We start from the raw sequence: 17276 nt of genomic DNA on the forward strand, positions 1-17276 counted from the left end.
TGGAATGAAAGATTTCAAATGCTAATAACTACTGAACGAAACTGAACAATTTATATGTCGTTGGAAAGATAAAATGACCAGCAAGTTTATGGAAGGGCGAGAGAGCAATTTTATGGACGGTGTAAGAGGGGGGCTCCTATACAAATGAAAAACAAATTTCCTCATAACTCGAGAACTAATCAAGCAAATGGATCCAAATTTGGCATGTGGGAGTTTATGATGGTTTGAGACCCCTCACCCCTGTGGTAAGGAGAATAAGAACTCTCATACAAATAAAACAGAAATTTTTGCGTATGTGCCATATTTTCTGCTATGTAACAAGCGGGAAGCTGTGAAAGTAAACTAGTAAAACCTTCTCGGAGCAAAAGACAGTGAATCGACGCCTTTAACTTACGTGCCCGTTGCCATTCACGTCAAAAGAGAAGGACATTCGAATGGCACGTCATATTTCCGATGAACGTGCTTTGGCTTTAATGTTATTTGTAACCAATGGCCCTTTTAAAGGTCACAAGCGATTAAAAGTAAGATTATTGAAACATGTCAGGCTACGCATATTCATATTTAATACAATATTCTGGAGGCATCACTATTTCAACCTTTATGTTGAACATAAGTGATTTTTAAAAGAAATCTTTTATGTCTCAATGGTTACAACCGTTGTACTTATGAACCCCCGTCCACGTATTTTCAAAGCCACCATTGCATGTAATGAAGAATTGAATCTGGATATTTCGCTTTTCTCTTTTAAACATTCACTTAAACAATGGCACTCACAGATTCTTATAAACATACATATGCCAGAAATGCAGTTTACAATAGTCTTTGATCTGATGATCTGATATAGTCCCACGTCACCTATTCGTATAACCTTTAGGGCTGTAAACCTTGTAGTTTTTCGCTTGATTCGAGAAAGCTATAAAGCATAAAGCTGATTAAGACAAAAAAAGCTAAACAAATCAGTCTGCCAACAAGTTTTCGTAGTTGCACAGCCCATGCGCATTAAATTTTATCGTGTATATAGAAAAAATAGATAGTTGAATTTAATGCGTCATCAACACTTTGCAGTCTTTGAAAACCAGTTGTTTAAATAAAGTAAAGATAGACCAACTTTGTGTGTTTGTTATTTATTATATTTGTTGATTGTTTTTGGTGAAAATGTGTGTTTGTCTTGACTTTATAACGAATTATTTTTTATAACAGCAGTTGTTACAATCGACGGGGGGACCGGTAGAAGAAAGTAATGGAACAAAGGTAGTTATAGTATCCAAACAGAGTGGGACAAAACGTGAAGGAGAAGGAGCACAAAATTAGGTAAGGGAGGGTCATTGAAGCATTGCTTATTAAGTATGTGTACCGTTGTTGACTGCATTTCAATGCAATGTAGTGGTAGAACTGGTAAGAGCTCGCTTTGTGTCATTGAACCATGTACTATATTATGGTGACATTTATGGAACGCCTGATGATCATAAAAACGACGGAAGCAATAGTTAATGCCGAAACCGTGAGAGAGACAACCATGGGGTTAGTCAACGAAATTAAGTGCCAACCAAATCTGTCATTTCATGATGTCACAGAAAAGGTAAACGCGTCGCATTGATTTGTTCAAAAACAATAAAACGTTCAAGGCTTTGTCTTCTGAGCAGCAATTCCCCGAACAGGCGGTGCTGGTTACCCACCGTAATTTTTCAGATGTCACATAACACTAACGCACAAGACTTATTTGCTATTGCGTAAAAATGCGTACTTTTTCAAGGGTGGTGTCTTTGGAGAAGTTCATTCATAAAATATAACGCATCTTCGCACACTGATCAGTTGACAGTGAAACTATAACTTATAGGCTAGAACCGAATAGATTTACAAACTTTAAAAGACTTTAAACCTGTAAGATTTTGCGATAATTTAGACATTCAACGATCCCATATTTCAGGCTTTCACATTTTAGTTCAGTTCCTGCTTTGTGGAATTAATTACTACTTGTAATAAGACAAAATAATCTAACAAGTAATTTTGATAAACTATTTAGTGGTCTTTTCAAGCTCCCAGAAACTTGTGGTTGAGAAACAATTTTCTGTGTAACACGATGATTTGATAAATGTAAATTTGTAATAACCAATTCGACATATTTTACACAAAAACATCTATAACCACGACATCAATCAATGTTTTCATTGCATGCTGTTTATTTTCTTCCAGCGGAAGTATGAATTAAAATTTTCTTTTCCGGTCGATTTACGCGAAATCGAATTTCCGCGGCGGATGCAACCTCGAATCCTCGTTACTGCTTTTTTCTTCGTCCCTACCGCCGAATGGAACGTCACCGTTGGCCGGTGGCCGTTGCTCGTTTGACGTGACCCACCCCCCTCGCCCCCGCACCGATAATACCGTGTCTGACCCGTTTGACTGAGGCAAGCGGCGACCAATAAACTACTTGCGGTCGATATTTCGGCCAGGGCTAGGTAGCCTAGTAGGAAGTTTGACTCTCACCACAGGCACAGGAGCGAGCGCCCATCGAACGGGACGAAACAAAAGCCCACGGGTTAGACAAATTGTTCGTGACGGTTATAAATCAATTGTTGCAGCTAGAATTTATGCTTCCTGTTTGTTTTATGCTTCTGTTTTCAGTAGTTTTATTCTGTCCTTTGTTTTTTTACGACCAGTTTGGCTTTGAATCTCTTTGAATATTCCTGTTTTTAGTAAGTTCTGGTCGGGTAGAATTGCCTGGTAAGTTTGGTAAATTGTATGCTAGAGTAATGTTTATGGTTTGCATTTAAAATGTATTTCTGCACCGAAAAGTTAAGTTCTGTCTACTGTTCTAACATAAAACAAATCTATAGTGCCTACTTATTAGTGATATAACGTTCAAAAACAAGAGTTTATTTGTTTAACTTTCGAACTGCTTTTCAAGCGTATAAGCATGTTTAAAAATATATGCGTATAAATAGAATTTCGACGCGTCAAACTACAAAGTTTGATGCAAAAAACGGCAAATTGAGTAAGTTGATAATTTCTGCTCTTTGGTACTCACCTTCCGAACAGTGGATGCCACAGCGGAGAAGTCAGATCCGTCGTGTCGTCCATTCCGCTGGTGGTGCTGCCGACCTCCGGTAGTTCGTCGGTGTTCAGTAGCCGCCTTTGAATGGCGGCCGGATCGAGCAGATGCAGTCCAGGTTTTACCTTCAGCTTAGCTTGTGGCTGTTGCTGAGATTGTTGCTGGTGCTGCTGCTGCTGTTGCTGTTGGTGCAGCAATTGCTGCTGCTGCTGAAGCAACTGTTGCTGTTGTTGTTGCTGCTGCTGCTGTTGTTGCTGTTGCTGTTGTTGTAGGAACATTTGTTGCTGCAGTTGGTCGTGCTGTCCTGTTGCGTACAATTCCATGCCTGGAAGAGCCATCAGGTTTGCGAGCTTGCTGTTGGCGCTGTGCTTTTGCAGTTGCTGCTGTTTCTCCGGTTGCAACAAGTTCATCAGAGATTTGCAGGTCACGCGTGGCTTCTGCTCTTCCTGATGGTGCTGCATCTGTTCGCGAGCGTGATGCTGCTCTTTCTGTAACTTGCGAGCAATCTGCTGCTGTTGCTCGTTGAATTCCTGGAAGTTTGTCGGAAGGCTCAGGAAAGGATTGTTGGAGAACATGGAATTGGTGCTCTGCCTGTTCTTTTGTGCGGCCGCCAACTGCGGTCGGGTCTGCTGGCGCATCTGCGCACTGACCGCCGCCTGGTTCATCAAGTTTGGCATATTCTTAAATCCACTCGGACTAAACTGCTGCTGCAGAGAGGATGGAGATTGCATGGTTGAGGTTCGAGCGTTACTAGTGAAGCGATTATTTGGCATTGAGGGGGTCATAAACTGAGGTATCGACAGCGAGTTGATCTGGTTCATAACGGAGTTGGACTTTTTGTTTTGCTGGCTTTGCTGCTGGAATAGACTGGCAGCGGCGGCAACGGCCGCAACGGAACGTTGCTGTTCCAGAGTTTTCGGCGGGATGATGGGCTTACGATCAACGTGAACCGGTGCGCTGGCCGCTTTTTTCTGTGCCTCCTGTTTTCGCTGCAAACTGGCGTTATTGACTTGGCTAAGCGCATCCTGCCACATGGCGAATTCCAGCTGGCGTTTGTAATCCATGGGATTTGTTGGTAAACCGCAAAAGTCCTGGAAACGGGGCCCCATGAAGGGTAACATATCAGCCAGATTCGGATTGGAGTTGGGAATGTTCATCATTGCTTTGAGCAGCTCCGGTCCAAACTGTCCCATTTGGCCGAGGTACGGCAACCAAAGCATTTGGTTGAATGCAGCTGCCGTTGCCGCATCGATGTCGCCGGCCAGTCCGGATGCTAGCAGCGAACTCATCATGGGATTTTGCTTCGCTGCCTGCGCCGTGAGCGTTTGCTTGAGTACTTCCAATGGACTCGGTGCAGCCTTCTTGCTGGTGTCGGTTTTTGTTTTCAACTTCAGCAGCTCATCTTGCGTTTCGAGAATCTTCTCCAGCTGAGATAATGATATAACTAGGATGTCCGGATCCTGTAGAATGTTCGGGAAGGCAAAAGCCTCCGGTAGGCGCAGTTCCGGTCGGGTGGTTAGAAGTAGAGGAATCTCTCGTGCGGGTGATGCCAGAACTGCGTTGAGACGATCCTTTGGCACTAGTAATGGATCAGGTACCTTCCACGCAGGATTTCCAATCAGCAAGCGTAACTGGGTTAGCGGGTCAGGATCATTGCCAGAGGTGAGCATCTCCACCAAACGTGAAGAGTCACCGTGGTTGGTGTGACTAGCTGAACTGTTTGCACTACTGTTGCTGCCACCACCGATCGGTGTTGTGCTGTTGCTAGCGACTGGTCCCGCGGTGGAAGCACTGTTGTCAGCTGCTTTTTGACTCTCCGGATCGGTTTTGATCCGCTTGGATTTGGGCTCTTCTTCGGTGCTTGATTGGCGTTTAGCCTCTTCCGAACAGCTGACGGTAGGACTGGCCGATTTTCGACACTTTCCGAGATCCAGAGGTTCTTTTTGTTGTATTGTGGTACGAGGTTTTGCACCAGCTTGTGATGATGCTTGTGAGATGAGCGTCTCCATGACGGCATTCGAGATTGATTTTGGCTGCAGAAAGATGTCCGGTGATGGTGGGACCGCCGGCAGACCGCTTGGCTGGGGCGATTGAATGGCATCGGAGCTGTGTGAGATGGGACGTGGGGATGGAGATAGAGTCACGATAGAATCGGTACTCTTTTCGCTGCGCTTCCGACAGCTGAGATCCTTGGGCAGTTCTTCCTGACAGGAATCGGGCGAAATCACTATCGGCGTGTCAGATTCTTTACTAGCCTTTTCCGCACTGTTGAAGTACGAGTTGGCATGTTCACTACTGTCGGTTAGATCCTTGATGGTGATGGACAACTCGTCCAGTGTTGGATTTTGCGAGGAAAATGGATTTGGCAAATTGTCATCCATCTGCAGTGAGTGATGAGTGGTATCGAACAGATCACCAGTAAGTCCTTCAATTTCACCTGCTTCGTTAAACGATAAACACTTGGGTGACGTGCTAAGCGATTCACCTAAACGCGAGATGATGTCCGCTACTGGTTCAGATTCCAGCAGAACATCATCGTCATCATTGTAATCGTCTGATATGGAGTATACCGTATTCTTGAGATCATCAGTTCCCGAAATATGATTGTCTTCACACCGTTGCTCCACCAGCGAATCGAGCAATTCGGCACCAGTCATTGTATTTTCACCGCAGTTGGCATGTAGCAAATCTTCCGGATTGGCGGACTGTATCTCGCGAATCCCTTCGATCAGGTCACTGCAATCGTTGAATTCACTCAAATGATGATGCTTCGGATCATCATCTTCCAGCTCACTGTCACTACTGATTGTGATGTGCGGTTGCACTTCCGCGTTCTGGATGCAATCCGATTCCGTCTTACAATTTTCGTATACTGCGCTATCCAGGCACATATTTTCATTTCGTCCTTTTGTTTGCTGCGACTGCTGTTGTGCTGGTTCCGACTCGAGAACGCACACTTCGTCTCCGTCGTCGTCAATCTCATGCACAGTCGGTGCATCGGAAGTTGTTGATGTGTGCAACGATTCGCCACCTTGTTCCCCAACTTCTTTCGCACTCACACTAGTGCCAGCCCGGGCAACGATGGTGGAACTGGGGACAGCGGTGGGCGGTACTCCACTGACAGCAGCATCAGTAGTTTCACCGATAGTGCCATGTTTGCTGGCATCGGTTGCGGTACCAGCGGCGCTCCTAGCTGCAACGGCGGCCGCAGCTGCTGCCGCCGCCACCGCTTGCAGGGATTCCAAGTGATAGGAGATTGTTTTCTCAATGCACTCGTTCGCGTGGTTTTCCTGATGATTAAACCCAAGTTCATTTAGTGCAATCAAATTATTGAGCGCCGCTGTTGTCGTGTGCTGTTCGATACTGCCTCCGACATGCGCACTGGCTCGAACACGTTGGAGCTCCTGCACTGATATGATAGTTGATGGTATCTGTGCCTCGATGTTATCCAGTTCCTCCGACCAGCTACTGCTACTGCCAGCGTTTGGTCCTCCACGGCGAACGATTTTCTGGGGCTCCTCTGGCGGAATCAATTCGACGTCGTTGTCGCTGCCGTCATCCTTATTGCTATCCGTGTTAATTGTGGCATTAATACTATTGGTACTGTTTCCTTCTAGGCTAGTAGCGATATTCAGGCTACTATTGTTGGTATTACAATCACTATTACTACTGATATTGTTGCTATCAACGGTTAAATTATTTTGCTTACTACTATCTTCAACATTAACATCTGGCCGGCTCGAGTCCTCTCGAGCGCTACTCTCATCCTGATCCTCACACAGCGTTATGTCAATAACGTCATCGTCCACCTCTTCATCCGTCAATTGACTCTCAATAACATTATGCACATCCAAACTCACTTCATCCTTCGGCTGCGGTATCCTTTTCAGCAGGGCCCGCCGTTTTGCGTCTTGCCTGTGTTTCTTCTTTTTCTTGTGTAATCTTTTGTACTTTGGTAATTCTGCCTTTGGAATGCCATCGTCCGCCTGCGACGGGTCTGCTCTGATGTCCGGCTTCGGCAGCAGAGAAAATACCACCGACGAACTGGGATCCGTTCGGGGAAATGACCTCCAAAGTCCGTTGGATGTTTTGGTAATTCGTATACGATTTCGCCGGTCGTAGTCTTCGCAGCGGACTTCCACGATCCGAGTATCCTCCTGCTTTACGAAGAGAAAAATGGGATTTAACCGAGGAACGGTACTCTCCTCGGAGGCAATCGCTTCTTTCGCTTTTTTGCTGCAGCCAGTGCTGCTGCTGCGGCTGTTGCTGCCGCCGCCACCACTACCAGAACCACCACCACCACCACCACCACCACCACCGCTGCCGCCATTAGCAGCACTGACACTGGGGTTTGTTTTGCTTTTGCTTTGAGCATTTCTGCTGCCAGCCCTAGTGGCAGCTGCAGCCGCTACAGCCACCGGGTTCTTTTTCTTGGAATTTTTTGCTTTGGTTTTGCTTCGACACCTGGCTTTGAAATAGAACTCCGGTATGCACATCGTATCGATAATCCGATCGGTGAATTGTCTCCGCCGATTGGACTTACGGTGCGTCTCGAGGGTTTCCTCGCACTTAATCTGCGCGGTGAGCGGGGCGGACGGGATGTCGCGTGGTTCCTGTTTGATGATCCGCTTCGGAATTTTAGCATTCTCGCGTGGTTCAAGTTTGACATTTTGAATCTTTGGAACATCCTTTTCCCCGTTGCCATCGGCTGTCAACATCGCTGTTTTCATCGACCCTACGGTAGCTGCTGCTCCGCCCGATGACGTTTCGTCGTCGTCGTTGGTAGCAGCAATCGCTGTGGCACTACTCGTTGCACTACGTTGCTCCGAACCGGGGGACGTGTCACGCCGCCGAAGTATTAACTTTGTTGCATCGACGTCATTATTTTCCCCTGCAACAATATTGTACAGCCGTCTCTTTCCAGCTAGGCGACGTTTTTTATCACCGTTCGGTACTGAACTGTCGTCGTTTTTCGTGTTTTTCTTGTTATTGTCTTTTCGGATGTCTCCGTTCTGCTTGCGCTGTTTCTTATCGGAATTGTTTTGAGGCCAAGGAACCGCTTTGAGTTTGATGATCGGCTTCAAATTAAACTTGCTACCATTGATAATGATTTCCGATTGCGAAACGTTTGATTTGTTAAGATTTCTGTTGATTTTCTTCAGATTATTGTTGTTGTTTTGCTTACACACATATTTGCTGTGATTAGTCTTCTTCAGAGGAATGGGAACTAGCTTCGGTAACGGGGCGAGGGTTTGGGCAGAAGGAGATCTCGAACGAGACTCGGACGTGCCAGTGAATCCGAGTGATCTCCATTGCTGGCTAACGTCTGTACTCATATCCAGCACAGATTATTTCACTATACCGAAAAGACACACTTTCATTGATGGAATTTCACTCATGTAATTTTTTTTTGCTCTCTTTTGGCTAGACACTACACCGACCATTTTATATCGGTGCTTGATTTCTGCGTTTTTGCCAGACGATTGCTTTGGCTTCTTACACGTTCACTTACACTGGACATTTTGCATTCCTTGGGGGACCGAGCCAAGACTCACTACTCGCGTAATTCTTGGCTCTCACTCTTCTCACGATTTTAATCTCCGCCGTGGAAATAATCAATAAAACTCGCCTTTTTTATTTTTATTTGATCAAAAGCGGCGAGCTGTCAAAATCTTATTCGATTTTTTGCCTTTCTCATATAAACACCAGGGTGTACGCACGTACACACTCACGCAGCACTGTGGAACCTTCGGCACACGAACACTTGCCCGCTGCGGACAGTATTGGGCACACCCATACCACTACATTGTCGCGATCTTCAGTTATATGCTTCGTTCACACAGTGGTGCAAATGCACACGCCGCTGTGTGTGTGACGGAATGGAACGAACAACATTCAAGAGAAACCAGAAAACTACATATAATAAAAATATAGCTAAATTATAAATTTTTCTCCATTCAAGCACTCCCGTAATCCATTTTCTTTTTTTGCGCTCGCTTGCGCGATCTGTCAAAACTGATGTCAAATTTTTTCCCCAGATTTGACGTCTTTCACTGTAACTCTGCCACGGCTGAGTTGTACTCCGTGTGTACTACACTATTTTTTTGCTTCTTCTCCCAGCAAAGGATGTCAGCCACACCGTGAAAGGTCACCACACTGCGAGGTGCGAAGTGGAGCCAATCCAAAACCGATGATGGCTGATTAGGTCACACACCGACGAATATCGCAATGCCTTCGACTGGCTAGCGCGTACTTTACATAATATAAGTTAACTGTTTCATTGCCCGCACAACACTGACGAACCCGAACGTCGTCGCGCCGAACATCGCCGAGCAGCGCGCGATAGAAAGCGAAATTTTCTTATTCGATGAAACCGTCGACAATGCATCAATGTCTCACCACTACCGAGGCAACGCTTGGAAGCATGACGTCAGCAAAACATCGCACCAGAGCGGACCGAACCGTGTTCTCGAATGGCTGCACGTGCTGGCGTTTGTATCTGTGTGGCGATATTTGTTCTTTGCTGAATCGCTTCGTTCGTTCGTTCGTTTTTGTTTTGGTTTGCTCCTCACGACACGGGTTGTGCCTAGTGGTTGTGCGAACTTTTCGTTTCTTGCAACGCCTCAAAGTTGTTCGTTTCGTTTGCCTCCTTCCGTGTTCGTAAGGGGGATGGGTCAAACGGTACCTTCCCGATATTTTGGGGAAATGTTCCTTCGGAAAAAAGAAGAGAAATACTACTGCCTCTCGGACTGGGTGGAGTGCGTAAGGACCTCCGACGCACCTGTTGACCTTGAATTAGTCCTTGCGATACATGCGCTCACCGTTTGCTTCGATTTCGCGCTCACCATTTGAAGCTGTTTTCGGGGGAAAATGTTTTTCCTACAATGTGGCCTGCTTTGACCCTCTTTGACCTGACGTAGAGTGGCTTGGGTTTAAATATTTTAATCGCATTGTTATAGTTCATTCGATCCAGGCATTCCAGAAGTCAGAAAAGGGAAAAATTGCGCGCTAACTAATTTAAAGCCGTCTTCTTTTTCCACTTTCCCGACCCATTATTAGCTCGAAATATTTCAAAGATAGCTTAGCCCGATAAAGACATTCCAGCTCGCAGAGTCTGAAAGGCAGAATGCATGACGATCAGAACAATAGCTTATTTCTAAAGAACTCCTTTATTCAATAGAAGTGACGACAAAGTTGGCCAATATGACTGACGATACTCCGGGAGCGGAGCAGAACCGACAAACTTCGAATAGTAGTTAGCATCATGTTCATGTACGTATGCATGGAAGCATGTGCGAATGAGTGAACAAAAGCACTACTGCTCTGGGAAGGCAACCGACCGACCGACCGACCGTCCCGTCCAAAGGCAGCGAGAATGAAGCGAACTCTGGTGGTGTTGGAGGACACCGCACCCATACATCGCTGGCGCTGGTTGGAAAAATACAAACCTATACCAAAAAGAAGCGCCAACTGAGGTCTTTGATCTAGAAAAGTAAGAATTATGTAGTAGCATAGGATGGAAGAAAGCTTGTTCGTGGTGCCCAATGGGTTGCTTCCGAATTCAGTGGACATTTTGAGGGAGCGCATTTGTATGGCTCGGCTACTAGGATGCAACGCTTTCGTTGCGCTGTTTTTGGGTTGGTAACGTTATTTTACCAATTTTCAACTTCTACTCTATTATAATGTAGTTGGATTTTGAATAATTTTTTTAATTTTAATACTATAAAATTGCCTTGAAAATTGATTCCGAAAAATCCGAGCCGTGATTTTAATAGTTTGTATACCGACAAACCACCAGCACTAACTTTCGCTTCAATTACTAAACTGGGCGTGTCTAGAAATAAAATCACACAATAAAAGTCGCTTTCCTAGGTTCCAGCATTTCAAGTCACTCAGTCCATAAGCGATGTACCCACCGCCCTACGTGTCTCTGTGTTTGGTTACTCACGAGCACTATAGCAGCATTTTATAGCTATCAATCTGCAATTATCTATCTATAAAATGCACGGCGACTGCAGCAATGATTCGCCAACAACCCTTTGTGCAGTTCACTATACGTTTTTTTGCAGCAGCGTTAAACTAATTACGGTAACTATCAATCAATGCATTTGTCAGCGGCACTCTATTACTTCTACGATTTACTCTTTGAGTCGCTTTTCCATTGCTTGAAATACTCGTAAAAGAAATTAAGTTAGCACTAGTGCACACAAGACACAACACATTGAATCAAATCTTTTACTGCTTTTTGTTCTGCTTGCTTTAGATCATAAAAACAGTCATTAGGTTGAATAGGTTTTCAGATGACAAGCTCAAGATATCTATATAAAGCAGAGCACCAAAACATTGAACAAAGGTTCTATTAATAGGGAAACATTCTCGACAATGCTTAATGCTTAACAAATTGGTCGATTACTTTAAAAGTATCCCCTTCAATAACCAACGGCGTACCGACACTCGGAACACTAGCATGTTTGCCTCCAGCTTACATGATGGCATTAGCTCAGAGCTTGAGATTGCCTTAACCTCGTTTATTTTTGACTTGAAAGAGACAGTATTCTTTCACGATTAACGCCTATGATGCCGATATTGTTCTCGAAGCTTAAACAAATCGCGACAGAGACTGCCCCTTACTTTAGACCATCCATTTTTTTATTCCACCTCCATGACTCATTGCTCATAACTGAATCATACGCCTCCTTGAAATCTATAAACAGGTAGTAGGTTGCATGCAGATTCCTCGGAATTTGTTAACATTCTATCATGAAAGGTGGGTATTTAAACCAGTATGGAGTATTTTTCTCGAAAACCGCATTGGTATTAGCCAACAAGGGACCTTCGATGCTTAGTTCTATGGAACAGGATTTCGGACAGGATTATATTCGAAATTAATGAGTGTTAAGCACTGCATTGATAAGTGCAATTACTGCCATCGAGTCGATGCCAATTCCATATTATGATAATGTCTATCGAATGAAACCGCAATTCATTACAATCTCAAAAAGTTATTACCAACAACAGGCCCTTAATTGATCGATCGGCAGGTTTCAGACACATGCAGAATGCAAAATAACCTGTAAGGCCATTACAAATATTTTATAAAGTTTTTGTCCTTCCGGTGTTGGGCCACTGAAGGGCGAAAAAAAAACAAAGAGATTAAAACAATCTCGATCGAGCAAAAAAAAAATGGATTTTAGGCATTTTGACTTATAGTTCAAACGTGAAAACCATATCTATTCTTGCTTTTAATATATACGCTGTTTAAATAGAGCAATTTAGGTCATTTACGTGAAGGTCCAAAAAATTCTCGAAAAAAAGTCTGTAGCAACTTTTTTTCGAGAATTTTTTGGACCTTCACGTAAATGACCTAAATTGCTCTATTTAAACAGCGTTAATATATATAGCAAGAATAGATATGGTTTTCACGTTTGAACTATAAGTCAAAATGCCTAAAATCCATTTTTTTGCGAGAAATTGAGAAATTGCGTTGAGAAATTTTTCGTTTTTACAATAAAGTCCGATCGTCATATATCACCACGTTGCGAAGCAGTACAGAATGAAACTCGCACGACGTAAAAAATCTTGCACTTGGAACCCCTGGAAAATCCAGAGTGGATCGAAATTTGCTTAAGTGCTAAAATGTCAAAATCAACAGTGTGTCATGTTCTGAAGGGTTAAAGAGATAACGTAGGTCTAGAAAGGTGGTAAAGAAGTTGTAATAAAACCGGAACTAGAGACCGAGAGCTGAGCAGGACGATATTGAGGTGCGTTAAGTTCAATCTCTATCCGGAATATGACTACAAAGTTCGGTCAAACCACGCGAAATATCCTTGCTCTACAAGACTATAGATCTTACAATGCCAGCTGAGTTTTTCATTACTTCCTCACAATGACATCAAGTGCATACCTGAAAGAATGCTTAACCCTCAATTGATCAACCAAAATTTCAACGCAATCTGACCAACCGGGTACACCTGTACCCACTAATCCTTATTGTGCACCTGTAGCAGTTAAAACCTTAATAGCGTTGTCATTCATCCTTTTTTTTTTGTATTTGAACAATGATTATCTATGTTGCTGTGTCCTTTATCTTTATCTTTATCTTTATCTTTATGGCCATTAACAAATGATGAGCACAGGGATGACTCGATTTTGATTCATTTGACAGTACTGCCTCAGCCAAGCAAAATTTGATAAAACTATGTATAGGCCATTTGTAGGACTAGTTTGCTACAAGTTTGCTGAAAAAAGCTAGACTGTAACTTTTGTATTTATAGTGCTATAGGGCTGCAACTCCGTTGATAATCAAATAAACGTTCGCTTGGCTACAAGCGGAATAGCAGCACCGAGTATGGCGTCGTAGATACAAAGGATACAGCAAAACTTTATTCGGTAATTTTGTAGATAGTAACTACAAAACTCCGTTGTATAACGTTGAACGCCTAAGAAGTGGACCGCACCGATCAACAAAAACTATAAAGGGTCCTAATGCTCTCGTTCTCGCTCCGCACGCAAACAAAAACTATGTCTGTGAATGACATTGGATCCATTTTTATCGATGAAATGATTAATATTATCATAAAACACATCAACATACAAGCTAAACTTGTTTATAAAACATATAATACCAATAACCCTACCAAACCGCAAGTTCAATGGAAAGATCTCACTGTGCGCGAGTTTAAATCATTTTTGGGGATACTAAAAACATCTGGAGTAAATCAGTCAATCATTCAGCATGACATTGATGTGTGAAAAATAAATTCTTACTCATTATATCGAGTCTGGTGGCCTGACAACTGGATATTCATATTCAATGAGGAACTCCATCGTCGATATCATCAACGGCCGATAGCAAAAGAAATTCGTGAACGTAGATGACAGTGGATCGGACACACCTTGAGGAAAGGAGCGAACGAGATCTGCAGAGAAGCACTCGACTGGAATCCGCAAGGAGAACGTAGACCCAGAGGCTCCTGGCGACGCAGCTTAGTCAACGTCATCCGGGCTGTAGTCGAGAAGCTGTCCTGGCCACAAGTAAAAGCCATAAAGTGGTGAATAGGAAAATTGCAGAGTTAATCATTATCCACAATATTGGTGAAGGAAGTATAGTTTTATCTTTTGTATTAATGGCGCTATTGTATTGCTACCCCTGTTGGTCTCAAAAAAGCGCTAGTTTTGCTACAAACGACATTGCAACCCTATAGCGCCATAAATACAAAAGATAAAACCATACATGCTTCAGCAATATTGTAGACAATATTGCTAATAAATATAGATAAAATTTACCAAACTCGTGTCTTAGTCTTTTGACCTTGAAACGCGGTCAGGCATATATTAATATTTTGTTTTTGAAATGGTTCTACAATTGATGAAGGGACGGTAAGGGAAAGTAATGAAGAAGGATTTTTTGGGAATGGAGGGAAAGAGTGGAAAGGAAGGGGTCATGTTGGGATTCAGTACCGTATCACCTTAAAAGTGTACGTAATAATCTTCGTTAGGGTAAGGTATTAGTGGTTGCCGATTTCTCCGAAAATTTCTCATTCGTGTTCCAAGATAGTGTACAGTCGGTTCACTATAATAATAGTCAGGCTACGATTCATCCGTTTGCGGCATATATCGGACATAAAGAATCTGACTAAAGAAAAGACACTGGAGCTCAGTCACTCGCGGCCTCCTGGCATCATTAAACCTGATTTGCTCAACGATGATTGTTGTGCGTGACTCTGTTCAAAGTTGTTAAGAAAAGTTCGAACAATATTTTTTCGAGTTCAACATTTAGGCGATTTTATGAACTGTACGATACAAATTTAATTGCCTGATGTTTTCGTTAGGCAGCACGGATCGATTTCGTGGTGATACAATGGTATTTGTTGCCGTTTGCTTGCAATCACTAATTTCTGCCGCGTTCATCGACTGATACTCCGCAAGTTTTCTAGCAAAAGATTCAGAAGGTTTCATCGAGATTCATGCGCACTTGGTTTCGACGAACCGAAAATGAGTTACCTGTCACTTCTTTAGTCAGTTTCTTTAATCGGACAGGAAGGAGTTGTTTTGCCTCTGAATTGTATCATAATTTCAGACACTTTAGAGCACAATACAACTACCTTCCACGTTTTCCAGCGACACTTCATCGAATTTGTAAGGAGCAGGGTTGCGAATTTGATGAAGATTACCTATTTTTCCGATGGCGCAGTATCGCAATATAAATATAGATTTAACATCATCAACTTATTTAACCATAAAAATGATCTTGGTGTTCCTGCTGAGTGGCATTACTTCGCCCCAGCTCATCGAAAAGAACCAACTGACGGATTAGGAGGAACAATAAAAAGATTGGCAACAGGAACTAACCTGCAGGGTGTAACTAGAGTGACTATATGCAGAGTAGCGACATGTCATCGCAAAAGTATGCAATGCGTATTTTCTTTCTCTTTCCTGCATACGCGTTGGATTGGTCGTCTACTCGATTGGAATGACACCGACAGACAATTATCATTCCAATTTTGACATTGTCGCCACTCTATATATAGCCACTCTAGGTGTAACCATACACTCTTAAATGATTCTACCCTTAAACAGGTCGGATTTAGCTAAAGCTAGGTTGAAACTACCCAAAATGCCCAAGAGTACAAACTCAAATTTTGGGTAAAAAATTCAACCAATTTTGGTTACAAGCTGCCAATAATTGAATTATTCTCTATGACAAATAACGCACTTTCAAGTTCCTACTACCATTGCTTTGGTTGAAAAACTACTCAAAATCTGAGTTTGTACACTTTAAGGGCATTTTGAGTTTGTAGTTTCAACCTAGCTTTAGCTAAATTCGGCTTATTTACGGGTAGATTCATTTAAGACTGTACAGACACCCAAACAATTTCACAACTGGGCGTTAAATAATTGCAAACTTAATGTGAAATTCGTGTCGGCCGCAGAATGCTGCGAAGAAAAACAAATTTTAAAGTATCGATTCAAGTCAGCAGCATCTATTCCTATTATCCGATCTATGCATGCTGCAATTCCTTCTGGTACCAGCACTGTTATAATGAAAACTATTTCCGAATCGAAATCAGGGACAACATTCAAGATAGTGTCATAGAAATAAGCAATAAAAGCAGAAGGAAAGAATTATTAAGAGAAATAAAAATATATTAATACTGTTAATGCCGTACATGTTAATACTGATATAAAATATTAATATGGATTGATAGTGTCCTAATAATAGTTGGTATCACTGTTAGGGAAGACTATGTTACATACTTTTTATGTGTTTCCACAACAGTGCAAAATGCCTTTAGATTCCTCATGTTTCAAAAAGTTTTATTTTGCTTGTAATTTTACATGACAAATTGGGTGTTGTTTATTTCAAAACGCTGCATCTCGGAATCGGCTAAGAATACCTCGGGATGTTGAGTGTCTCTTAAGTAAAAAAGTCCGAGAAACACGATGGTGTTGAAATTTTCGAGATCAAATTGTCTTCATTGAAAAAAAATGCAAATTCAGTTTTCAAATCAAAAATAACAATATTTGGCAGCACTGTTACTAAAAACTGATATCTGTTTCGGATTCCTTGGATAATTTTCCTTGAAAATGCAGAAGAAAGTTTGTTTCTAAACTTAATATCTTCGGAGATATAAGCAAAAGAGTTTGGCAAAAATGGGACTAGGGTAACCAACCTATTTTGGACCCCATCAGCAGCTGTACATAATTTGGACACTTGCATTTGATTTTGCTGTAAGTGTCCAAATTATGTACAGCTGCTGAGGGGGTCCAAAATACGTTGGTTACCCTATTCATTAAAAGAGGGGGGTTCCCATTAATCGAGGGGGGGTCCAATCGGCACCAAACTTGATATTTGTGCTATTGCGCCCAAAACGAAAAATCTGACCAAATTTGGTTGAAATCCGTGAAGGTCGATTAAAGGTGACTCGGACACTTCGCGTGGAATGACCCATATATTATGTGATATGATATGTGATATGCTCAAAATCGGGGTAAATAACTTTGACGATCAAAAACTCTAATTTTTTTCTAGACACGTTTTCATATAAATGATCATATAAATGTGGTCTGTGCACTCAAAACATGCAATCTAGCAATATGAACTTAAACCAGTTTAGGTAGATCTTTAGTTACTTACGCAATTGAAGAAAGAGAAGATCAAAAATATCATTTTACGAAAAATATGCATCCCGTGCGTGTGCAACGATTTGGTGCAAGCTTTTTTCCT

General features: G+C 42.5%; 1 protein-coding gene across 1 annotated transcript; it reads right to left on the reverse strand.

Moving 5' to 3' along the window:
- Nucleotides 1–2944: 2944 nt before the first annotated feature.
- LOC128734688 (uncharacterized) lies at nucleotides 2945–8697 on the reverse strand. The gene has a single exon (XM_053828997.1). The coding sequence runs from the start codon at nucleotides 8383–8385 to the stop codon at nucleotides 3022–3024; it is 5364 nt and encodes a 1787-aa protein (XP_053684972.1). The 5' UTR covers nucleotides 8386–8697; the 3' UTR covers nucleotides 2945–3021.
- Nucleotides 8698–17276: the final 8579 nt, after the last annotated feature.

The sequence above is a fragment of the Sabethes cyaneus genome, chromosome 2 (genome assembly GCF_943734655.1).
Source record: "Sabethes cyaneus chromosome 2, idSabCyanKW18_F2, whole genome shotgun sequence".
NCBI classification, from domain to species: Eukaryota; Metazoa; Arthropoda; class Insecta; order Diptera; family Culicidae; genus Sabethes; species Sabethes cyaneus.